We start from the raw sequence: 27736 nt of genomic DNA, 5'->3' as shown, positions 1-27736 counted from the left end.
TAAAGCTTAAATTAGCAGCACGGACGAAACTTCGGGGTTTTTTTTTTCGATGTGATTTTTAATTCTTTTTATAACAACAGCGATATAGATTTTTTTATCTTTGATTTTTTGGTTAAAGTTCGTTATTCAACGACAAAAGTATACGAAGATCAATTTAAGTACATTTAAATTACACTTTAATCGCTAAGAAGAGCATTGATTGAGTTTAAACTATATAGAATGAAAGCCATCCGATGGATTTATTTGTCTCTGAATTGTAGGAATTACAATGACGCAGCGGGGATCTTAGGAAACACTGGGCATCACAGCTAAATGTTATTTTTGATCTAACCATACGTCATTTCCTGTGCCCGGTTGAGCCTCTGCTTGTATAGATGCTGTGAAACATTGAAGTACCCGTTCAATCAATGATTTCGAGCTTAGTTCTAAAACAACAGGAGATGCGCGTTATTTCTGTGCCTATCAATGGATTCTAAACAAGAGAACATGAAGTTGTGTTGTTGGAAAGTTTTAGTCTTATTTGCATGTAAGTTTTTTTGCCCTTAATTTTGGTTACTTTTTATATAATGTGAATGAAGTTATATTCTATTAATACTCTATCCCCCCCCCCTCTCAATTTTAACAATATTATTTATATTTGATTGCGTTGATTGAGGGATTTCCCTGTCAATATCTCTCTTTTCTAAAATTATTTAGAAAAAAAGTGATCATTGCATTATTAAAATTTGACAAAAATCATAGAGGACGTAATGGTTTACAGTATGTTTTTAATGTATTTATTCATAATATGCTATTCAAGCATGTTTTGAATGTATTCATGAAATTTAAATTTATTCATTTAAACTTAACCGATGCGCTTTGTTTTTTAAAATGTGTTCCAAAATCCTGAAAATCCTAATTGAGGGGGGGGGGGGGGCAGGTATACTTTTTCACGTCAATTTCACTTATTTCCTTATTTTCAATTCAATTTTTACATGGTCACAGAAAAGTGGGGGGCCAACTCCTCCCCTCCCCCTATGCTACGTGCCTGCCCTGACACCAGAGGATGAGTACTTTTTTCCCTATGCCGACCCCTAAGGTCTCCCTGTCCTGTTCATTGATTGGTTCCTCGGGGGTATATTTTGTTTGCGACCGAAATGACGCGCGAGTTTCTTCCTCCATTTTGGAACGAAACGAGGCTCAGAACTCGGTGTAGTTAACCAGTGGCCGTTTGATTTTCAGTCGCTATCGGTAGCAGCGAAGTCCGCGAACGAAAGGGAAGACAAATCTTTCTTCACAGGGTGCGTCAGAGAGTCCCCCTATAATAAACGGAAAATCAAGGATAAAAAGTTAGGTTTTATCGCTTCTTTTATCTTTTTTTTTTTTTTATAAAGAAATGCTGAATAGACTGTGTTCTGAAGGTTACTAGTACATGTATTCACAATTATAACACAATGTTATAGTACCATGATTGGCATCGTCTCAAGCCACGGGTTTTGTGTCCATTCTATTTCCACATAAATAGAATGGACACAAAACCCGTGGCTTGAGACGATGCATGATTGGTTGAAGATGAAGTAAAATTGCATTTCTTTTGTTTTTTCCATTTAGACATATTAGATCACAATTTCTGGTAAAAATGTTGGTGATATGAAATTCAAATTACAATATAAACATTAACGTAACCTGTAAAGGTTTACAAATCAGTTTACAATTTATTCTAGAAATCCCGCTAATGTTAAATTTCGTGTTATGATGGACTCGTTTTATCAAATTTCAAATATGACATGAATAGGGTTGCTGGCCTGAACAAATAAGGATTGAATGGTTTAGTAAACAAATCCTGGTCTGAAATGTAATCTTGCTGAAATTGTGTCCTACAACATGTCTCAAGGTTTTAACATACAATAATTACATTCAGTGGGTATTGGGGTACACGCATAACCTTAGCCTATATCTAATATACCCTTCCGTTGTAAAATGCATGAAGACTATAAAGAGCTATACACATGCTTCAAAAAGAGTGTCTCATGTACCACGGTACTTTGGTTTGGACCTTCATCGGTGTATTCATCATCGAACTTTTGGAACTCTTCTCTCCATGGGTTGTAAATGAAAGTAGCAATGAGTTTAATTTATTTATGAAAATATTCCTCCATGTAATGTGGCACGAATACCTGGATAAAATTCCGAAATACTTTGCAAGTAGTATAGGTCATATGCTTTTGATATTTGCCAAATTCAAACTTTCATAATATTTAGGGTAGTGTTACACTTTTGCCTTTTTGTGCACACTGACAGAAGAAGGGCCGGTCAAGCCATATAAATGTTTATCTGCTTACCACTTATAACACTCGCTAATAAAACAAAATATTCCTGATTATATCCAAATTAACATTCATCCAAATCGTGTGTACCAGCTTGAAATATGTCGTATTTCGGCATTGTTTACACTGCAATCCGATGATTTGTCTACCGACATTGATCTTCTTTATTAAACGTGCATGTGACGTCATCAATAATTATTATACGCTATACAGAGAAATCGAAGATATATCCAGTTAGGAGAGTTTCTAGTGACATTTTACGCCTGTAGTTTTTATAATTTAAACCACAAATAAAGGAAAAATTGATATGACTGCCGTCATGATAAAAGGGCCCTTAAGTTCAAAATTTCACAAACTCACTTTTTTGTCAATTCTGATTAGTTAACTCTTTCTGAAAACAAATATAAGATATAAGATATCCAAGATCTTGTGTGTTTTAAGCATTTTAACACGACTTTGACGTAGCTCGTCAAAAACGTCATGACGTCACGAACGACAAATTTATTTATTTTTTGCATTAAATTTTTTTCTTCTATATTAAGTTTCCTTTCACATCGTCTTTAATTGTTTGAAGTAGAATTAATTAATAAATTTCTACAATTCTAGATTTATTACAATTCTAACAAAAGAGATCAAAACTTTTTGAATATCCAGATATAGTTAAAGTTCTGCACACTTCTGATGACCTTTCCCTGTTGGCATAAAATTTATATGAGGTCAATGATCAAAATTTTGAGATATGGTGTCTTTTATCATTTTTAAGCGTTTTCAATATTTTTGTAGCATGTGCCATACGATTATTTTAACGAAAAAGCAAGATAAAACCAACAGAAAATATGCAAAATTATGTTGACAAACAAATAAAATCTTAACTTTTAATATTATAGTACTACCAAAAATATTTCAGTTGAAAACAAATTCTGAAAAATTTAGTCCGAATTTCCTCCGTGGTTCAGTAGGCGCTACAACGATTGGTGTGGAAGCAGAAATGTTTCTCCAGACTTCAGGGCATTGAAGTTAACCTACTGGTTGATACGGGTGCTACTCTGACACTTATTTCCTCAGCAATAGCCCAAAGAATTGCTCATGACCGCATGCCCGTTCTAGAGCTTATGCAGAAGAATGTTTCAGATGCGGGTGGGAAAATTTTAAATTTGTCTGGAAAGGGAACGTTTGTTATGGAGATGGACAAATTTTCCTGTAATGTCACATCCGCTGTAGCTGAATTAACAGTCGATGGCATTTTTGGCTTAGACCTTTTAACAGAGTACTGGTGCATGGTCAATGGGTCGAACTAAGAACTTTGCATTGGGGAGTTTAATAAATTTCACATGGAAAAGGGTTGTGAATATGAACCAAGTTACGATCCCTGCAAATCAAGAGGTCATTGTGCCTGGTCAGATTTGTGTACCTAAAGGCGAATATCTCTACATTTGTGATGGCATTATTGAACCTGTAGAGAGAGACTGAAACGACTTACCAGCAATCGTCGGACGAACATTGGTACAAAGCGCGGAGATAGTGTCTGTACGATTGCTGATCCCTCTGACGAACCATGCTTAGTCAGGAAAGGAACGCTCTTGGCTTAGATAACTCCTGTTAAACCTGTTGGTATTGTACACAAAAGTGTCACCCAGCCCTCAGACCTAGATGATCAGTTGAAGAGTTTGTTAAGTCGTACACTGTAGCAGTGAGGACTTGTCAGACCAACAGAAAGAAGCTGTTTGGAGTCTTCTCAGAATATACTATCATTTATTCGCAAAGGACAACTCTGAGCGTGGTTCTACCAATGTTGTAGAACATGAGATAAATGTTGGTAATGCCAAACCAGTAAAAGAGCCTTAAAGTTTGCGTCGCTTCCATACCACGCAGCTGACACAGTAGATGAGCATGTGCAAGAAATGCTCAGAGGTGGAATCATTGAGCCGTCGTCGAGCCCATGGGTTGCTGGAGTAGTTTTAGTACGTAAGAAGGATGGTTCCACACGCTTCTGTGTTGACTATCGGAAGCTCAACAAAGTGACAATACAGGATGCGTACCCACTTCCCAGGATCGACGAGTCATTAAATAGCATGTCAGGCAACAAGTGGTTTTGTACCCTCGATCTCTTTCTTTCCCGGGTATTGGCAAGTCTCAGTTAAGCCAGAAGACCGTCCAAAGACAGCATTTATGACAAGGAAAGGGCTGTTTCAAAATTTAAAAAAATGCCATTTGGTCTAAGTTTAGCACACAGTTCAGAGACTTATGGAGAAAGTTATCACAGGTTTGCAGTGGGAAACCTGCTTGATCTACCTAGATGATATTATCATCGTAGGGAAGACATTTGAAGACATGATTCAGAATTTAAGAACCGTGTTTGATAGACTTCTTGATGCTGGCCTTAAACTGAATGCTAAGAAGTGTACATTGTTTGTCAAGAAAGTGTTGTAACTGGGACATGTCATTTCAGAAAAAGGGATCTCAACAGATCCAGAGAAAGTTAAGGTAGTGAAAAATTGGCCTGAGCCATGCAATGTGAGCAAGGTGCGTTCCTTCCTTGGTCTCTGTGGATTTTACAGACGGTTTATAGCACATTTTGCTGAAAGAGCCAAACCTCTGACCAAGCTTACAGAGAAAGGAAGTGCCATGGAATGGACAAAGGAATGCAGAGAAGCCTTTCTTGATTTGAAAGAGAGACTATGTAAGGCACATGTGCTGGCAATGCCAAATTTTACCTATGAATTCTTCCTGGATACGGATGCCAGCAATATGTCGATCGGGGCCGTATTATCTCAGAACATTGATGGTGTAGAAAGGCCCGTTGCCTACGCTAGTCGTACTCTGTCCAAGGCTGAGCGCCAGTACTGCGTCACCAGAAAAGAGTTGCTGACAGTTGTCTACTTTACCAAGTATTTCAAACATTTTCTGTATTGAAAGCAGTTTACAGTTCGCACAGACCATAGTTCCTTGCGTTGGCTGCTAAACTTCAAGAATCCAGATGGACAGTTGGCTCGGTGGCTAGAGTCACTAAGCGTTTTTTACATGAAAATTGAACACGTCCCGGCAAACAACATGCTAATGCTAACGCACTCAGTCGCAAACTATGTAAGCAATGTGGTTTTACTGCGGACCACGAACGTGAAACTGCACCATTTGTCTCTAATGTCGAAGTTAAACCTTCCTCCATGCCCATGCCAACTCTCCAAGATAGCGACCAAAGCTTAAAGATGGTATAACAATGGGTCGACAGTGGACAGAAACCCGATATCGATTAAACTACAATCAGCAGTGAAGGACGAGTTCTTAAGTCACTTTGGTCTCAGTTCGAAATTCTGACTATTGACAACGGTATTTTGTATCGGAAATGGGCCGATGACCAAGGTGCAAAGATGCAAGCCTTTGTGCCATACAGTGAGCAACGCTCGGTTCTGGCTAAATACCATGACAACAGATCACCATGACATCTTGGTGTGTCTAAGACAATATTTAAAATCCGTCAGGGCTATTATTTGCCAGGGATCCAGTCTGATGTTCGGGCATACATCGCTGGATGTGACAAATGTAGCAGACGAAAAGGGTGCCAGAAAAACAAACGAGCGCCTATGCAGATAACACAGGCAGGAGTGCCAAATGAGCGCATTGCCACTGACATACTTGGAGAACTACCAATTACAGAGAAAAGGAATAGATATATCTTGGTAGTTTCTAACTATTATTCTAAGTGGACAAAAAGCTTTCCTATGAAGAACATGGAAGCTGAAACCGTTGCCAAAGTTATAGTGGAACAATACATTATGAGGCTTGGGGTTCCAAATGTAATTCACTCTGATCAAGGCTCGCAGTTTGAAAGTCGTTTTTTTACAGAGGTTTAAAGAAGACAAGGGCAACACCGTATCACCCCAAGTCTGACGGCATGGTCGACCGCTTTAATTAAACACTGGCAACAATGCTTAGCGCATATGTAGACGAACACCATAATTAAAAAACTTCTGTGACGTCACCCATTGTATTTAGTCAACGTTTATTTTCACTATTCAATCAGCAGTTGTTGGAAATATAAATATCCAACTGATGGGCAGTTGGATATTTTTAATATCCAACCGCCCATCAGTTGGATATTCAAATATCCAACAGTGCATAAAACAATCAAAAATGACAAAATGTTGAAAACGTGTATTTCAACATAAATCCAAATTTATAACACAGAATCTAGTCATCCATACATGTACATCCGATAAGCCACGAATGAAATTTCAGCAGAAATACATGTATTTCCTTTTTTAATTTTAATAGACTTGGGATCACATATTAAATCACTTCCATATACACTTTTAGACTTCCTCGTTGAGCCTTGAACCATAGCGCTCCTTATCATTAGTTTTAACAATAAAAGGAATATTGTCGCACTATGACTTCGTAAGACTCCAATCAAATTTGTTCACACATCATCGTCTGTTAATTTTACGTCAAAATTCTGATTTTTCCTTTCTCCTTGGAAGTCTAAAATATCATTCAAACAGTGTCCGTGCCTTTCCCGGAACTGTGGACTTCTATACTTTACATTTAAAAATTCATCAACTAAATCTATGTCTGCTCAGTACAGCGGAATGGTTTTCTTTAACATGAGCACATGTTCACTCGTCCATGAATAAAAGGTGTGTTTGGTAAGACTATTGTGTATAGTACTGTTGAAATTATAATTGAGCTAGGTGCTTTTTTATTACAGTTGGATATATGAATGGATCATTGCTTCTTTGAGGTCCAGTGGGGGGAATTTTTTAAGTAAGATAAATAACTCGATAGTGTTGAATAGTTTAGAGAAAACATCCCCTCCTCGGGCCTTCGGCCCTCGGAGAAAATGTTTTCTCTAAACTATTCAACACTCTCGTTATTTATCCATTACAGATTCATATGGGATGTTCACTTGCCGTACGTTATGATGGCGTACAGGTCTGCAGAGCATGAGACTATGGGGTTTACTCCAAACTCTCTGATGCTTGGGAGAAATGTTGCGACACCTCTCGATATTATGTACGAGATGCCGCCAGAAGTTAATGAAGTTCCACAGCACAAATGGGCATGGGAGCTAAAAGCTCGTATGGAAGAGGCGCATAGTGCAGTGCGTTATCACACAGGGCAAGACAAAAGCGGTATCATGGCGCAAAAGTTGGGGGGGGGACGCAAAGGTGAACTGGCAACGTCTTGCTAAGAACGACAAAGTGTATGATTTCTTCCCACAGAGGAAGGCAGGCCACAATCCCAAGTTTACTAGTTACTGGAGAGGGCCATACACTATTATATTGTCGGCAAGAAGTCTGACATGCTCTACGAGGTAGAATGTTGATATCGTGGCAAGTTACAGGTCATCCATGCAGACAGACTGACGCTACAGAAGTCGCAAGTGTTGGCAGATGAAGTATTAGATGCTGATCTAAAGGCTGGTGGTGATAAGATACCAAGATCCGATGAGGACGAATCGGATAGGGAAAGCAATCATGAGGGTGTTTGTTCAGAGAATAAGCAAACACGAAGACCACCAGTCTGGTTCCAAGACTATGTGAGATACTAGCCAGTTGTCTTAGGCAAAGACGTATTTTATGCGAGGACGTATAAACTTAAGAAAGGGGTATGTAGCGAGGCACGCATTTTTGTTGATAGAGTAAACTTCCTTAGTTTTTTTAATTTACATAATTAAATACTTGTTAATTATCTCTTATCATTAGTATATTATCGTTTCTTCTTAACAATAATAATCATTGAATATAAATAGATATATTTAGAGATTACAGAGGTTTGTTGTATAATACAGGCCGTATGCTGGCATCTTCTCTTGGGTATCGGACTCTTGAAGGTGTTTGTATCCTCGGTTGAGCATTTTGACTACGAGAGCAGTTGGTATTCTCTATTGGGAACTGGGGTATACGAGGTGTTTGAACCTCTTTTTTATAGACCCAGTAGTACCGCAGTAACCTTTGTTACTGAGAAGTAACCTGGTAAAGAGTCACCAGGTAGCACGAAGACCTTGTGCTTGATTTAAATCGCTTGGTTAGAGACACTGGTTTGGGCCACAGGTCTAAGACACATAACTGAGAAATTGAGACAGTGCTCGGTTTCATCCATAGCCTGGTCAAGGGAGACCAGGATCTTGTACATACGTTTCGTCAATCTGTTTTGTTCTCCGAGGTCTGATTCTACGAAGTCCTTTTTCCCATAGTAACGTTAGACCGATAGTGTACCCCTTGCATTACATATACAAAAATAAGTGTAAAATTCGAATACTTTATAATTTTCACTTGGTGTTATTCTATCGAGAGGCCATATGACACAATATCTGTTGAACGCCCATTTAAAGTCATTGTTGCTCAGGTGAACGATGTGGCCCCATGGGCCTCTCTTGTTAACATTTATCTCATTTAAATAACTGAATTTAAAATAAATTCATGAATGTGTAAAGCGGTTTTCATGAAGGTATATTATTTCTTTTTCTTAAAATAATAACACGATGTGTGCTTCATTAAATTTAATTTCCAACAAACCTTAAGAACAATAATTTAACCGCTGAGATATATATAATTATATTCACTACACTCTCAATAACAGATCCCATGCTCTGTATCCGAGCACCATGGTTGAGTACTTGGCAAACCTTCACACAAAACCAACCCAGTCCGACTGTTATCCCCCACCCCCTCAACGAGTACCCCGCCAAAGTGGACGTGCAGATCCGTGTGACCGAAGGCTCACAGCAGCAGATATTTTCTGGGATTGGTTGGTGTCAGCGTGATGATGATGATCCCAATCCTTATGGGGGAATTGTTTACATCTATAACCATCAAGAAGTGAAGCTCTACACACCCATTATATCCAATACTCCATCCAATAACCAGGACGGTGTATTTGCTTATACTGGTAAGAAATTCTACAATAGTAACATTGATAGAACACTTAGATACATTGTTTTATTTGATAAATTTGGGATTTTTCAACAAGAATAGTATGATACATAATAACTTTAAAAACTCATCAGAAGGTCTTGATAGTAAATACACTTTGCTAGGATTTACGTTTTGTGCCATGAATGTTATCCAGAGGCTTCGCAAATTTTGTTTTCTTCGAAAAAGTAACAAAAGTGCTCCGTCTGTTACAAAAAGTAACAGACGGAGCAATTGCGATTATAGAAAAATAATTGCAATTCCTCCGGATGGACTTACAGTGGGAAAGAACAATGCAGATGCAAATATAAGGCCGTGACACACACAGGGTACTCAAAGGTTAAAATGACTAGCTTTATTATGACGTCACAAACATTGAACGCTGTAAAATCAACGTCACAAGCGAGAATCAAAGTTCCACAGTTGTGGCTGTTACAGTGGCTCTTCCATTAATTTGAACTTACCTTAGGATAAAACAAAAATTTTGACGTATAAATCACATTTGCAGACAAGGTAAGAAGTTAAAAAAATGTAAATATAAGCATTAAATCATTTTTTTTTGAAAGATATAGTCTCATAACTGCAGCGGTGTGTGCATACAAATTTTCAAAACGCGCTAGCGCGCGTTACTCAATTGTATGCACACACCGCTGCAGTTATGAGACTATATCTTTCAAAAAAAAATGATTCAATGCTTAAATAACACAATAATTAAATATAATGTTCCACGGAAGCGCTTTCGCATCGATAGCGGAAAGGGACGAATGTCACATGATGTACTTTCAGCAAATGAAAATGAAGAAAAATATTATCTTATATAATATCTTTAACTATATGGTCCGAGGCCAAATTCAAATACTCTTCTTATAGTAGGTGTACTTGCTCATTTTATTAAGGTGGAGCTGTGTTCAACGGACCATTTGAGGGTAACTACGCAACAGCTGACATCAGAGTGAGGGTTTGGAGAATGTGCGATTTCCCGCCAGCAAACTTTACGTCTGCAAATGTTTACACTGTGTCTACTTCAGGTGAAAGAGTTGTCAATCTGATATTGATATTAACAGCTCATTTAAACAATACATAACAGTTGGAATATAAATTATAAATTGATATATCTATATGCGTCAACACCTTTCATTGTGATGACTTTTGGTTTTGTTGGATGTTTTTTATTTAACCCCCCCCCCCTCCTCCGTTTTAGCGATTTTAGCGATTTTTGCATGTTTTGAACATATTTTATTGATTCAACAAAAGGATCAGAAACAAGTTCTAACAACTTACAAGTTAAATATAACAATATTTGTCATGCATATAAACAAAAGAAAATATAATTATTATAATATTGATAAACACAAAGAAAAATTATTTCAGTCTCAAGGATTCGTCTATAAACTTTTGTACAGAAGTTAAAATGCTTTTGTTGATATATAAAGGTAGGTTGTTGTTGCCACATAAAAGTAAATTAGTATCAGTATTGACTAAATCTAACATAAATAATTGAACAAACGTGTTGTTTCTCGCTATAGAGTAGTTTCTACAAGAAGAAAAGAAATAATACACATCTTCTGTTTGACCACATAAACACAACGGACTATTTATAATATTACGTTTACAAAGATCATAATTTAATACACAGTTATGTCTCAGCCTTGTATGAATTATGTTTGTACACCGTTTGCCAACAGAAAAATAAATAGGGAGTTTCGTAACAGTAGGCATATGTTTGCAAAACAAATTGATTAAGGTGGCTCTTCTGGCTTTTATATTTAGTGAATTCCACTGCTTGACAGCATTGGGTAAAATGATTTTTTTAGTAAATCTAACCCACACTTAGGAACATTAAACTGATCCTTGTTTCGCGTGTTGTATCGTGATATATTTTCCCGCTTGTTAGGAATAATATCGAATTAATAGTCAGGCAAAGTCCCCATGTTTAATTTGAACATATAAAAAAAAACCAACCTTTGATGATGAATTGAATTTAAGAAGCCACTTTTTGGACGACGATTCTAAAAATTTTAAATCATGATATAAAAGATGTCCAATGTTAAGTATGTTGTTTGAAGAATATTGAAGCTAATTGTCATCAGCAAATAATCTACACATTGATAACATATTAACCGCCAAATCATTGACGTATATCAAAAATAAAAGAGGTCCTAATACAGATCCCTAGGGTACACCAGCAGAATTTCCGATTTGCTTGACAAAAGATCTTTACACATAACTTTTTGGGACATTTGACTTAAGTAACTAGGAAACCACTTAAGAAGATCACCAGATACTCCATGGGTTTGTAACTTGAATAAAAGTCCGCTATGCCACACTCTGTTAAATGCTTTTGACAAGTCACAAAAAATCATACATGAAAATTAACCTTCATAAATATTTTGAACAACGCTGTGATACGTTTCTAGTAGTTGATAAACAGTGGAATTACCTATATCCTTTATTTTATTTCCAAACAAATATAACTTTCTTTTCTACAGCAAAAAACTTCTGACTTTGATTTTGGTATTTCATTTTTGCGGAAGGCATTTATATATGAATGTATCGCAACAGAAAAAATCCACTAGTACTTTGTTTATACTACTAATAAATTGTACGTTGTTATAATTATATAAAAAAGAAATTACTCTAACTTAAAATAATCTTTACCCCATTTTTACTATAATAATCAATGAATTAATTAATACTTTTTGTCATCCTTATTTGCGGATGTAAAATTTTTGGTGTAACCCAGAAATCTAGGAGAATGGAATCAACTGGTTCGAAAGTTTTGCATGGCCTTATCTTTAGTCCGAAACAATGCAATGCAACTTTATTCGTGTAATAAAAATGAGAGATAATTTTTTCATCGTTTGTATTTTACAGGATTTTCTTACACTGAGATACCACACAACATTGGATATTATCCAGATCTTATTGTTGTACAATTAAAACTGCCAAATGGGTTTGTTTCTGAAGCACAAGGTACCTTTTCTCTCTCTCTCTCTCTTTCTCTCTCTCTCTCTCTCTCGCGCGCGCGGTTTGAATAATTAACTAAACGATTTATTTTATATACAATACAAGGTGCAGTATTTAAGGAACAAGCCGTTTATTCCTACAACATTGTATGTGGAGTAATAATGGCATATGATAGCAGCAACATTCGTCTTTGGCCAGCGACTAATGGTATTGGGTCTGGGCAATGTGAGTTTTTTATCTATTGTATTCGTTTTTTATCGGCGAATTATTGCTATGTTGTAAAAATGAATGTGTTATGGGACACCATCACATGTCACGTACTTCCTATCGAAATTTTGTGGGAAAAAATACTTATAAGATTATGCTTCATTTTATAGTTTAATAAAATGAAGCATCATTTTATTAGCATTTTTTCCACTAAATTGTAACCTACATGTAACAGGGTAGCGCAATTGGTGGGAGCAAACACAACGAGTCTGTAGGTAAACTGACTGAGGATTTTATAGTTTTAATCTGTCCAAATAATTTTAAAATATACTCAGCTTTTTTTTTTTGGGGGGGGGGATATTGTAAAACTTGAAAATTCCAAACATGTGAAAGTATTTTGATTGTAATGTACTTTAACCACATTAATATCGCCAGGCATCCCACATCAACTTAAAACGCTATGAAAAGTGTCTACAATATTTTGCCTTAGAATGTTGATTGATTTAATTTTTTGAATTATCATTCATTTAATAATCTTCGCCAGCGAAGATGTTATTATATTTATAAAAGAAAAAAAGTTATCAAAATTTAAAATCTCCTTCCATTTTCAAATAAAAGGGTGTGGTAGATAGTTAGTGCGATGTTAGTTATACAATATACGTATGCAATCATTATATTTTCATGCTAAATGCTAAAATCTGATTGGATTAGATACACTTTATAATCCGTGTCCTACGGTTCGCCGTAGAATTCACGTCAATCCTAAAGAAGTCAGTTTTGCGTTCTTTAAAATTAAGACTTTCAGCATAATAAAATAAAATACTGTTAATTCCTTTTTTACGCGAATACTTCATTCCGATGTTTTGTATCAAATTACAAGAAATAAAATCGAGATCACCAATTTTTTGCTAAAATTTCCTATAGTCTAAAACCGTCTGTAAAATAAAAGCGGTATTTGAAAATACGTAAAGATACCTCTTGCGATTTTACGCGGAGAATAATTCCTTGCGTTATCTACAGAAGTGCCTGGGTAACAGTTAAAATTGATATCCCTCAAAATACATTTTCAACCTCCGCTTCGTTCGCGTCGATTGACAGTGTTTTTCTCGGGGTGTCAATTTCAACTATAACTCTCCCAAACAGGCACTATTCATATAATGTAATGAGGATTCATGAGAGATATGACGGTACATGTAGTGGCATTGCAGAAACTGAATTGATCGCTACCTTCATAACCCTCATAAATGATCAAAAAAAGCATCTATTGTTTAAATTAACATATCTCGTTGTATTGATTGTAAAAGTAAAACAACTTAATTATTGTTAATGAACATCAGTATGTTGGATTAAAAAGATGGCCAAGTCGTCTTACATGTATACTGGAATTTGAGCCTGACATCTTCATGATTATTTCATGCATTCCTTGATTTTTCTTTGGTTGCTGAATATTTCAACCGATCGATAAACTGGTTTGAACTTGATTGTGTAGATTTCAGTCTCGTCAGTTTCAAAAGAGATGTGAATTACAATCAATTCCGCAAAACAAAACAAAAATAAACAAATAAATAAAAGAAAATAAAAATTCAACCAGGAGGAAATCATTCTTAGTGGGTGTAGATAATACATTTTTTTTACCGTGATATATTAAAAATATCCATTGTATCACGCTTAAGGCGAATTACATTATATAAATAGTGCCTGTTTGGGAGGATAACAGTTGAAATTGACACCCCGAGGAAACCATTGTCAACCTTCGCTTCGCGTCGGTTGACAATGGTTTCCTCGGGGTGTCAATTTCAACTGTTATCCTCCCAAACAGGCACTATTAATTTTATTATACTGAATGTCTTAATTTTAGAGAATTTTTTACTGTTTTTATATAGAAATGACGTGAATTCTACGGCGAACCGTACGCGCATAATTTACGCGCATGTAACAATTCGTTGTGTTACCCGTTGCTAAGTGTGTTGCTAACGCTGAGGGTAATAGAACTGATTATCAACTGCCTCTAAACCAATCAGATTTCAGTACTTAACATGAAAGTATAATAACGTAAAGTAATGCATTGCTATTACCGTTACTTTTTGAAACGTCAATAAAAGGTTACGGAAATGTGTAATATATGAAACACTCTTTATCATCAATATCAGGTTCACATCTAATGATTAATACAACATTTTTGTTGACTTTATGATCATCAAAGTTTCAAAGGTTTGATCTTTTATTGTTAATGAACACATCCAAGAGAAGGGGAATGGGGGTGAAGAGCACTTCCGATAAAAATAATAGATTGTTTTGATACTAGTTTACATTTCACTGGACACTGTGATCAAAACGATACCACCCTGAAACTCCAAAATAAAAGGTTTCAGTCTCTTCGTGTATGAGGACGTACAATTTCCATAATTTGTTTTTCACAGCCATATTTGTTTTGACACACATCCATCCCACCCGAATCGTTTGAGGCAAACTACTTGTATTTACCGTTGTCAAAATGCTGAACTACATCTTGATAACAGATTTAGAGAATTTTCATTGACGATGCAAAGTCCCAGAATTAATATGATTTCCCAGATTTTGTTCAAAGTCATTACAAACATGGTATGGTATTCTTGATTCAGATGGAGTATTTTGTGTCTCGGAGGGATGGAGTACTAGTGAGTCATTATATACATATTCATCCGCCGATGTCTATGTGCAAGCATGGAAATTTAGCATTTCGGACATTCTGTTCACTCAGACGGACACAAGAGGTTCGGGAATATCTGTTTCTTCTACCATCACCCTGCCACAGCCATTTAATATAGATAACCACATATTTCTTGTGCAGGTATGTAGTAATAAAAGCGCATCTCATGATTACAGTGAAAGTACCAAAGAAGATGTGTGGTTAAGGTGTGTAAATACCTACACACGGATAAAACACTAGATCAAAATTTCAATAAATCTGATATATTTTCTTTTTATTATTCAAAACTATATATATATATATATATATATATATATATATATATATATATATATATATATATATATATATATATATATATATATATATATATATATATATATATATATATATGTAGATAAATAAAGCCTTGGTACAGCAAAAAATACTTAAATAAATAAAACAGAATGCGACAGTCCAAATTAAATAAATTGTTTACTGTTAGCGCTTTCAGCCATGTCGGCTCTTCAGACAGTTATACAAAATTAAAAACGTTGTTTGTAACGTTGTCAATGACGTCGTGTTTTTAAAGTTCATTATGACGTCACAATGTACATCAAGGTAGCGATGGCGTGAACTTTATCAACGCCGTTAAGCAATGCATAGACGTATAATACAATACATATAGAAATTATATATATGATAAATCTATTTTCGATTAAGTTTCGGGTTAAATATTTTAATAAAATAGTCCTCTTTTGTGGTTCGGGCGATTTCATTTGAATTCCACATTTTGTAAAACGGAAATATTTTAAATGTTCCCTTTCCGCACTTCGCAAAATGTTCCGAACATGGAGTGTTTCTCACTGTTTCGTCCTTTATTTGTTGTTTGTGGACTCTCACTCGGGCGTTGAGCTGGTTAGTCTGGCCAATATAATTTTCTCCACATGTTGGACAAGTCGCACAATATATCAAATTAGACGATTTGCAGTTCATTGGGGCATTAGGTTTTAAAATTTGGCCGCTTTTTAATATTATTCCTTCTCCCTCCTGTATAAGGTCACATGTTCCACATCGGGGGTCGCCGCACTTTTTGATGGAAATAGTATTGCTGGACGAGAACTTTGCTTTGGAGAGAATTTTCCTCAGATTCGGCGCTTGTCGTCTGCTGTTTATGATAGATGATTGGTTTAACAGTTTTTTCATATTTTCTGATTGTTCTAATATTGGAAAAAAACGTTTTGCTGATTTAAAAATATTATGGTTACACGGATTATGTGTAGTTACAAACGGAATTTTCTCATCTTGTTTCTCCTCCTTAAGGCGGGTCCTTCTAAGTTGTGCTAAAGGAATATCCATAGCCCGGTTAATTCCGTCATTAATAAGTTCCACGGGGTAATTCTGTCGTCTAAGGTGTTGTTTTAACTCTTGAAGCCTTTGTAGGCGAAGAGAAGGGTGAGTCACAATAGTACATACACGCCGTGCCATGTTGTATGGAATATTCCTTTTTGTGTGAGACAGATGGCATGAATGAAAATCCAAGTATTGATGGGAATCTGTTTCTTTGCTAAATAAATCGGTAATGATATTCTCGCCGTCTTTGATAATAAGAATATCTAAGAATGGGAGTTTCTCACGATGGACGTCTATAGTGAATTTTATCGAGGCCTGCAGTTCATTTAAGATAGAATGAAATTTTATAAGATCCTCTTCCGTTTTGGTCCAAAAGATGAAACAGTCATCAAGGTATCTTTTCCAGTTCTCTTTAATGTATAGCGTAAAATCGGCATCAAAGATATCCGGCAATATACTATAAAGTTTTTCTTCAAGGTACCCCATTACAAGTGAGGCATACGTAGGGGCAACTTTTGTGCCCATGGCAGTACCTTTTATCTGTAGGTAATTTTCATCATCAAAGAGGAAAGTGTTATTTTCTAGTACAAGTTTTAGTCCGGCTAAGATGAACTCTTTTGAAAATCTACCATCTATTTGATCTGGATGCTTGTCCAACCAATATTGAATTGCCTCTAATCCTAAATTATGAGGAATATTAGTATATAGGCTGCTTACATCAAATGTAACAAGGATCGTGTCTCCTGGTACTGTTTCTGGGATGTAGTTCAGAAAATCCATATCATCACGAACGTAACTTGTCACTTTGGTGCATAGCGGTTTCAAAATGATATCCAGCATATTGCTTAACCGTTGTGTGCTAGATGCGGGTCCTGCTATGATAGGCCTCAGTTTTAGATCATTTGGTCTAGGGAGTTTGATATAAGTAGAGTTACATTTTTTGACGTTTTCTTGGATATTTTTACATTTGTGGATTTTAGGCAAACCATAAAAATTACTAGATTTAACCTCATATTTAGTCAGATATTCAATTTCATTATCCGTTAGATTGTCTTGGTACTTTCTGGTAAGTTTTTCTATTTTGAGCATGGTTCGCCGATCTTCATTCTGTTCCAGTTTTGTGTAAAACTGATGATCTTGAAGTTGAGAAAGTGACATTTCTTTGTAATGGTCTCTATCCATTATGACTATAGCCCCTCCTTTATCGGCGTTTTTAATTATAATTGATGGGTCATTTTTCAAGGTTTGCATTGCTTGATATTGTTTGTGGGAAATATTAGACTTAACAATTTTATCTGTCACGTTGGAGTTCGCAGTGTTGCGAAGACATGAAATATAATCCTCCAGATGTTTATCTCTATTTAACGGTGGTTTGAACCCCTTATTGTTTTTAACAAGAGATATGTCATTGTTATTTTCATTTTGAAAAAACTCTTTTAAACGTAATTTTCGACAAAATTCTTCCGTGTCCGTGACAACATCAACCTTGTCCGACTTTGGTGTTGGTGTGAATTTTAAACCATGCTCTAGAAGTTGTATTTCACCAGTGTTTAAGTCTCTTTGCGAAAGGTTGATGATTTTAGGCTCTGTTGGAATTGTGCAATCAATGTTTTCCCGACTGTTTATTGTTTTTTCCGCTTCGTTTGTGACCGGCGTTGTCCTAAAAAAGAATTCTCCGGATTTTGTCGTGATATTTGTGAAGAGTTTCCCGAATGAGCTCTTTGAGTCCAATTCTGTCCCGAGGAAGAATTCCTGGAATTATGATACGGTCCTTTTCTGTAGTTCCTCCAAGGTTTGTTTTGATGTTGTGGTCGTCTTTCCCTAGAAACAAATCTCCATCCATCAGTGTTTTGTTGACTGCTGTGTTTTACTCCGTTTTGGTCATGTCTAGAATATTGATCTGACATACTGTTTGAATCATCACTACGGCGAACATGATGTGGGATTCCTTTTTTAAGTGCCTCTGCATATGACATGTGTCTGGAGTCAGTATTCCTTTCGTTTGGCCTGGATGTATAGCGGTTCTCCGTACGTGGGTTTTTGTACCCATTGTTTTGCTGTTTATTTCTCTGATTTTGTTTTCGTGCGTTTTTACTTATTTTTATTGGTTCGTTTCCATAGTTAGATTCATACTGTTCCAACCATGCAGTTTTTGACTCAAGAATCTTTTTTGATTTTTCCTCTTCTCTAGTGACATCATTATTCCACAGTTCAATAAGTTTTTTCCGAATGTTGCCATTGCTTCTTTTGTTCAATTCATCATACATCATTGCATCAGTCTTCTCATACTTGTTCTTGTATTTCGGAACTCTGAGACGTAGTAATATAATTTCCGTCTCAAATCTTTGAAGTGCCAGATTAATTCTAATTTTGGTTTCCTCACTTGGCTCTGCTGTAATTTCTTTTACTCGAAATTTCCTCGGAAAAATAACGTTTTCCTTACTTTTCCAACTCTCATATGTGTCAGCGAGATTTTCACTTTTAATAGCATTCCAATATGCTTGTTTTCTTTCATTCAATAATTTGAACCACAATGCTTTCATTTGACTTCGCTTTTTGAATGCCTCTTTTTCAATATTACATTTATTCCATTCTTGAAATAATTCCTGCACATTTGTATTGGGAATTTCATCCACGTTATTTTTTCTCGATGCAGTGCTTTCAATTTCCATTCTATCTAATAACAACAGTTCTACCTTTTCCCTGTATTCACGGGTTTGTTGTTCCAAAGTTTTAAACATAGTAGTAAAGTTATCGTACTTACTACAGAGAATCGATATTTTTCCGGATATTTCTTCTAAAATCCTTTCGATTCCGTTGTTTTCCGCTACCGATTTGGATCTGGTCTGTGACATCCTGATCATGTACCAGTCAAAGAATATGTAGATAAATAAAGCCTTGGTACAGCAAAAAATACTTAAATAAATAAAACAGAATGCGACAGTCCAAATTAAATAAATTGTTTACTGTTAGCGCTTTCAGCCATGTCGGCTCTTCAGACAGTTATACAAAATTAAAAACGTTGTTTGTAACGTTGTCAATGACGTCGTGTTTTTAAAGTTCATTATGACGTCACAATGTACATCAAGGTAGCGATGGCGTGAACTTTATCAACGCCGTTAAGCAATGCATAGACGTATAATACAATACATATAGAAATTATATATATGATAAATCTATTTTCGATTAAGTTTCGGGTTAAATATTTTAATAAAATAGTCCTCTTTTGTGGTTCGGGCGATTTCATTTGAATTCCACATTTTGTAAAACGGAAATATTTTAAATGTTCCCTTTCCGCACTTCGCAAAATGTTCCGAACATGGAGTGTTTCTCACTGTTTCGTCCTTTATTTGTTGTTTGTGGACTCTCACTCGGGCGTTGAGCTGGTTAGTCTGGCCAATATAATTTTCTCCACATGTTGGACAAGTCGCACAATATATCAAATTAGACGATTTGCAGTTCATTGGGGCATTAGGTTTTAAAATTTGGCCGCTTTTTAATATTATTCCTTCTCCCTCCTGTATAAGGTCACATGTTCCACATCGGGGGTCGCCAAGACAATCTAACGGATAATGAAATTGAATATCTGACTAAATATGAGGTTAAATCTAGTAATTTTTATGGTTTGCCTAAAATCCACAAATGTAAAAATATCCAAGAAAACGTCAAAAAATGTAACTCTACTTATATCAAACTCCCTAGACCAAATGATCTAAAACTGAGGCCTATCATAGCAGGACCCGCATCTAGCACACAACGGTTAAGCAATATGCTGGATATCATTTTGAAACCGCTATGCACCAAAGTGACAAGTTACGTTCGTGATGATATGGATTTTCTGAACTACATCCCAGAAACAGTACCAGGAGACACGATCCTTGTTACATTTGATGTAAGCAGCCTATATACTAATATTCCTCATAATTTAGGATTAGAGGCAATTCAATATTGGTTGGACAAGCATCCAGATCAAATAGATGGTAGATTTTCAAAAGAGTTCATCTTAGCCGGACTAAAACTTGTACTAGAAAATAACACTTTCCTCTTTGATGATGAAAATTACCTACAGATAAAAGGTACTGCCATGGGCACAAAAGTTGCCCCTACGTATGCCTCACTTGTAATGGGGTACCTTGAAGAAAAACTTTATAGTATATTGCCGGATATCTTTGATGCCGATTTTACGCTATACATTAAAGAGAACTGGAAAAGATACCTTGATGACTGTTTCATCTTTTGGACCAAAACGGAAGAGGATCTTATAAAATTTCATTCTATCTTAAATGAACTGCAGGCCTCGATAAAATTCACTATAGACGTCCATCGTGAGAAACTCCCATTCTTAGATATTCTTATTATCAAAGACGGCGAGAATATCATTACCGATTTATTTAGCAAAGAAACAGATTCCCATCAATACTTGGATTTTCATTCATGCCATCCGTCTCACACAAAAAGGAATATTCCATACAACATGGCACGGCGTGTATGTACTATTGTGACTCACCCTTCTCTTCGCCTACAAAGGCTTCAAGAGTTAAAACAACACCTTAGACGACAGAATTACCCCGTGGAACTTATTAATGACGGAATTAACCGGGCTATGGATATTCCTTTAGCACAACTTAGAAGGACCCGCCTTAAGGAGGAGAAACAAGATGAGAAAATTCCGTTTGTAACTACACATAATCCGTGTAACCATAATATTTTTAAATCAGCAAAACGTTTTTTTCCAATATTAGAACAATCAGAAAATATGAAAAAACTGTTAAACCAATCATCTATCATAAACAGCAGACGACAAGCGCCGAATCTGAGGAAAATTCTCTCCAAAGCAAAGTTCTCGTCCAGCAATACTATTTCCATCAAAAAGTGCGGCGACCCCCGATGTGGAACATGTGACCTTATACAGGAGGGAGAAGGAATAATATTAAAAAGCGGCCAAATTTTAAAACCTAATGCCCCAATGAACTGCAAATCGTCTAATTTGATATATTGTGCGACTTGTCCAACATGTGGAGAAAATTATATTGGCCAGACTAACCAGCTCAACGCCCGAGTGAGAGTCCACAAACAACAAATAAAGGACGAAACAGTGAGAAACACTCCATGTTCGGAACATTTTGCGAAGTGCGGAAAGGGAACATTTAAAATATTTCCGTTTTACAAAATGTGGAATTCAAATGAAATCGCCCGAACCACAAAAGAGGACTATTTTATTAAAATATTTAACCCGAAACTTAATCGAAAATAGATTTATCATATATATAATTTCTATATGTATTGTATTATACGTCTATGCATTGCTTAACGGCGTTGATAAAGTTCACGCCATCGCTACCTTGATGTACATTGTGACGTCATAATGAACTTTAAAAACACGACGTCATTGACAACGTTACAAACAACGTTTTTAATTTTGTATAACTGTCTGAAGAGCCGACATGGCTGAAAGCGCTAACAGTAAACAATTTATTTAATTTGGACTGTCGCATTCTGTTTTATTTATTTAAGTATATATATATATATATATATAAAGGTTTTCTGTAGACGATAACACAATAATCCATTTCTCTCAAATTTAATCCAGAGCGCTTTCGCCTGATCGGCTCTTCAGTGGTTACAATTTGAAATCCACTGAAGAGCCGATCAGGCGAAAGCGCTCTGGATTAAATTTGAGAGAAATGGATTATTGTGTTATCGTCTACTGAAAACCTTTTTCTATATCGTTACCTATACCAAGGACTTATTCGTTTATATATATATATATATATATATATATATATATATATATATATATATATATATATATATATATAATTCATATTTAACCTTCATATATGTTCATTATTTGGAATACTTAGACTCAAACAGTCGTGTACGTATCAAACCTCCAAATAGTGTCATTTTTTAGACTTCAGGGCCTTTTCTTTCATAGAGTGGGTCTGTGCTCCATATTTTTCTCATACTCTAAATAAGTTCTAATTGAAAACAAACCGATTTCAGTAAACAAAAACGTGGAAAGATGACCCACTAAACATTAAATATATCATTTTGTATCCCAACAATTAAGGGTCTTCCACACACCAGGGAAATGTTCTGCATACAAGACAATTCTTCTAAATACTTAAAGATATGGATTTTTAGCATGTGTTCGACTTGAAAATGACCGAAAAATTTTCAATTTCGGAGGAAAAATCATCTTTTTAAATTTTACATCTTTTCATTAATAAAAAGGCCCTGCAGTATTTGAACTCGGGACCTGTTGGTTGGTAGACTGAAGCTAGCCCCCATTGCGCCACAGAGTAAGACATCGAATCTTGGAGATATAAACTGTTTTACAATGCTTTAAAATCGCTATGTTTTTGACGTACTGTCATAAAAAAGTAGAAGTCACAGGGTGTCGAGGATCCTTAAACGTTTTGAAAAAATGATAAAAGTCCGTAAATTCGTGGCCAAAGTCACACATAGTATTCAAACAGATACTTTGTTGTGTCTTAAATGTCTCAGCGGTTAGAGCACTAGACATAATTTAAACCTTATATACCTAGGGTTTTTATGCCGTGTGTTCGATGCCATCAAATTTGAAAATTAAAGCAATTTTTTTTCTAATCGTTAGTTCAATTTATTAGAAACTGAATATAGTCAGAAATTGTGTTTTTGCAAACTTGTATTATAATATATTTGAATATATTTAATTTGAAAAAATAAATTTAAAGTTGTACGTATTTTACGATATCAACAAATGGGCATTTGCGTTATCTCATCCCAATCTTCTTTATTGCTTGACCCGCCAGAAAGAAATATTTAAAAATGGAACATTGTTTCATTCAAGTCACAAGCTGTGGACAGAAGCTATATCAACTACATGTTTGAGGGGGCAGGGTCAGCGCTTAGTGACGGCTCGGCTTTCTTCGCGAGAATAGGTGCTGTGGTGTACTCGTACAATCAGAACGAAATCAATCTGTGGTACCCGGGTGCTGGAGACTATCTTATATTCATTGGTGGTACTTGGGGTCTTGGAGCCCCTACACAGCAATCCACTACAGCCAGTGTGTCAGTCAAAGTTTTTAAAGCGGATTCAACATTGCCGGGTAAGTTACGAGTAATACTAGTTACTCAGGAGTTTCCTGTCGAAATTAAAAACCAAATCATTAAAAATGCCTGATGATAATGTCCTTAGAAGAGCTAATTTTCTAAAAATTGATGAATACAATAAAACAGACCATTGCACAGAGAATATAGGAAAAGTATAACCTCTTTTGTTTTAAAATATTGTCTCTCACATTAATATTTACCTTCATCAAATTATAAATCAGATTTGCCTTAAAATTACAAATGAGATATTTTTGGCCATAAATTATAATTATTTAGAAAAGAAATGGGTTTTTTTTTAACAGATCAGTTGCAAATTTTTTTTATCATCTAAACACAGAACTTTTCGTCATAAATAGTAGTTTAAAAAACATTACAATGCATTATAGGTAATCCTGTTATTTTATATACCTCCTATGGTGAGATTTTCTTTGGTTGTATATAAACTAATAATTTTCATCGGAAAAAAGTATTATCTCTTTGATTTCTTTTAACAAACACTGGTTGAATATTTGGTTATAACAGTTTAAGTTTTGGCAAACATGCAGTTCGAATATTGTTATTCACTACTTTCATTTAATGATCTTACACCAATTTCATTTGTTAAAAAACAATGTCATGTTTTCTTCATAAATTCATATAGCAGTTTTCATACATTGCAAAAATAAATTATTTACAGAGATGACATTATGACATGAATTAAAATTTGTTTTTTGCAATTCCGTATGAACCAACGAAAAATAAGGCACTCGTGTTGTTTAATGATCAAGTATAGCTATTCATGAAATAATCACCTAATTAAGTTAATCTTTCATTTGTTGTCAACCTGCTAGGATGCGGATGTTCCAATTGTTCGTCCAACTGGAATACACTAACCACCACATGTAAGTACCACAAACACATTTACCACCACATGTTAGTACCAGGAACACACTAACCACCACATGTAAGTACCAAGAACACACTAACCACCACATGTAAGTACCAAGAACACACTAACCACCACATGTAAGTACCAAGAACACACTAACCACCACATGTAAGTTCCAAACACAGTCACATTTACCACCACATGTAAATACAAGGAACACACTAACCACCACATGTTAGTACCAAACACAAATTCACCTCCACATGTAAGTACAAGGAACACACTAACCACCACATGTTAGTACCAAACACAAATTTACAACCACATGTAAGTACCAAACACACATTTACCACCACATGTAAATACTAGGAACACACTAATCACCACATGTAAGTACCAAACACACATTTAACACCACATGTAAATACAAGGAACACTCTAACCACCACATGTTAGTACCAGACACACATTTACCACCACATGTAAATACTAGGAACACACTAACCACCACATGTTAGTACAAGACACACATTTACCACCACATGTTAATACTAGGAACACACTAACCTCCACATGTTAGTACCAGACACACATTTACCACAACATGCAAGTACTAGGGACACACTTACTACCACATGTAAGTACCAAACACACATTTACCAACACGTGCAAGTACCAGGAACTCACTAACCACCACATGTAAGTACTAGGATAACAAGTACAAGTTGTAAGTACAACAAGAACTGCATGTGAGTACTTCAAAGAGAACAACAATTCCATTTAATTACTAAGAAAACACTTACAACTTCATGTAGGTACTAAGAACACACTAACCACATTTAAATACTAAAATGCCAATTGTCTTAATTCCCATCTAATAAAATCTTATTTCTATATTGATATACATGTATATATGCCTCTAACGTGATATTGCATGTTGAAGAAAACATATTGTGTGTCGTCAAGAATTAAAATAAAATTAAATACAGAAGCTTTTGATTAACTTAACCACAGAGACAAACTTCAGAATTGTGTCAGAACTGTTATATATTAAAAGTTTAACCAATTTTAATACAGTATATATGGTTGTTTTTTAAAAGGTGTAACAAGTCCCCCAGATGATATCACGAACGCCTACAAATTTTTCTCTTATAACACCACTGTATATACTTGCATGCCTGGCTACCAATCAAATGGTGGGAAAAGTGTCATTGCTTACAAAGGGACTCAATGGGAGCATACGGACTTCAACTGTACAAGTAAGCATTGCCTTGTCTTCGTACAGTCTCACTTGCACTTATGCATGAACCCCTCCAAAAGTACAAGGTATAGTGTTAAAGTGAACATGTGTATACCTCTACATTTATACAGGTAAAATGTGTATTCCTCTACATCTATACAGGTAAAAATTTCTGTATATGTTGTTAACCGGTTAACGGTTAATTGCTAGTTACGATGGTGACCGGTTAGTCGTAAAATAATCGACAACATATTTTTTTTTTTAATTTAACGTCATTGTACTGATTTCAAAGCTTCGTCTAATTATTAACATTCATTCACAATTAAACCAAATAGGAACAAATATTCAAACACTCGTGATAAGCTCGGGGAAATGAATAGTATTCCCTCTATCTCTGCTCTATCTCTGATTACCCATCAGCCATATTAGTTTTCAATTTCTGCGCTTTCGCTTACACATTTCTTATACATGTATAAAAGTAAGAACACTATTCTTGCTTTTGTGCATTCATTCGATTCACTCGCCCTGTTATTATGGATGAAAAGACTTAAAGAAACGTTAAAGAAAATATGACAACTTCTTATTCAAAATGCTGGTTAAACAAAAAAGATGTGTCGGGAACTACAATATAATGCAGACTTTATGCACTATATGAACGACACACGTGTTCGATGTGCACACAAAGTGGAAGATAATTCGAAACATTGGCAATTCTTTCAAGATATACCCGATTTTGTGGTATTTTAATTGATTTTTCAAATATATTACCAAAAATATAGTACACAAACGAACGGACGGATTTTGGACAGCAAGTGATTAGAAACGCTTATTTGAACATTCGGTCCAAGTGAGCTAAAAAGGCAAATCTTGCACAGTCATTCTCATATTTTTGAATGATTGGCGAAGGGTGCATTACTTATAGGTGATATCTAAAAAAATGTGCACTACATTTATTCATGTAATATATATTTGTTCTTCGTTTTTAAGTTTATCCCTTGGTAGAAACTAATGACCTTGTACGTATTATATATTATGTTTTCTCTAAAATAACACACATTCATGTAACTAAGATTAATCTGTGATAGCTATGAAACGCTCTACATACACATCTTGACATTGGATAGTTATGCTTCTCTCCTCACAGCTGTGGTTAGTAAATGTATGTTTGTTTGGAATGTTTATATGCAGTGGCGTCGGAAGCAAATTGAAAGTGGGGAGGGGGTTAGACTAATCCTCAGAAATCTTGACAAAATCAAATTCCCAAAATCATGAAAATTCCGGGAGAGGGGGGGGGGGGCGGGGGGGGGGGGCTAGTATACCTATGACTCCAACCTTCAATATTTCAATCTTTTCAAGGTAAATTTAAGAACAATTATGTTTGCTGCGAGAAAAAGTGGGGGGGGGGGGGGGGCGCTAAACCCTCTGTGATGCTATGTGCCTATATAATGGTTAGGTCTAACTTTGGAAAAAAAGTGTGGGGGGGGCTAAGCCCCCCCCCCCCCCACCGGTTCCGACGCCTATGCGTTACGTTTTTCAAAAGTTGCATCAAGGTAAAGTTAACTTGTCTGAAGATTATTTCAAAAAATGGTTTCATTGTATTTTGGTTCCGCATATTTTCAAAATATTTTGTGTTTTCTTTTTATTTATTATTAGGATTAACTGCCTGTGTGTTTACCACTAACACAATAATATACAACATCACAACTTTACAAGAAAAAGTAGACGACCAGAAAAAGAATCTCACGATTGATACCAAAAACACGAGTGCGTACCGCCGATCCTTGACATGCGCATCAGACCCCAGACCAAGCGCCGCGCATGTCGGTTATCTAGGGATCTGTATCCTCTGTGTTACTGGCGGATTGCTCCTTTGTGCTGATCTGTCACATTTAGCGAAATCAGACGAAAATGAGCACTACTACGATTATTGAACTATTTTGTATCATACGATGACTAGATGGTCGTGGCCCCTTTTTAACGATATTACTCTCCTTGGGATGAAGAGCTCTATATTTTAATATATTATATTTACATCTACCAAGTATAATTTTCTCTATTTCTTGTGGAAAGTTATAGTTAATTCATAGCTCTATAGAAACAGCCAGACTGAAATCTACA

At 35.7% G+C, this 27736-nt stretch overlaps 1 protein-coding gene across 1 annotated transcript; it reads left to right on the top strand.

Annotated features, from left to right (window-relative positions):
* Positions 1–470: 470 nt before the first annotated feature.
* On the top strand, positions 471–27736 carry LOC128162229 (uncharacterized). The gene is made up of 10 exons (XM_052825407.1): positions 471–526; positions 8886–9194; positions 10114–10245; positions 12092–12190; positions 12290–12409; positions 15013–15221; positions 23248–23506; positions 24341–24391; positions 25479–25637; positions 27272–27736. The coding sequence occupies exons 1-10, from the start codon at positions 487–489 to the stop codon at positions 27547–27549; spliced, it is 1656 nt and encodes a 551-aa protein (XP_052681367.1). The 5' UTR covers positions 471–486; the 3' UTR covers positions 27550–27736.

Source organism: Crassostrea angulata, chromosome 1 (genome assembly GCF_025612915.1).
Source record: "Crassostrea angulata isolate pt1a10 chromosome 1, ASM2561291v2, whole genome shotgun sequence".
Taxonomy (NCBI): domain Eukaryota; kingdom Metazoa; phylum Mollusca; class Bivalvia; order Ostreida; family Ostreidae; genus Magallana; species Magallana angulata.
Note: the sequence above shows the minus strand (reverse complement) of the source record. Positions and strands in the feature narration are given on the sequence as shown.

Coding starts and splice junctions, on each gene's coding strand:
- LOC128162229 (XM_052825407.1), top strand. CDS start 487: ATGAAGTTGTGTTGTTGGAAAGTTTTAGTCTTATTTGCAT. Junction 12,410..15,012: donor TGGTATTGGGTCTGGGCAAT/GTGAGTTTTTTA, acceptor TTCTTGATTCAG/ATGGAGTATTTTGTGTCTCG. Junction 15,222..23,247: donor ACCACATATTTCTTGTGCAG/GTATGTAGTAAT, acceptor GTTTCATTCAAG/TCACAAGCTGTGGACAGAAG.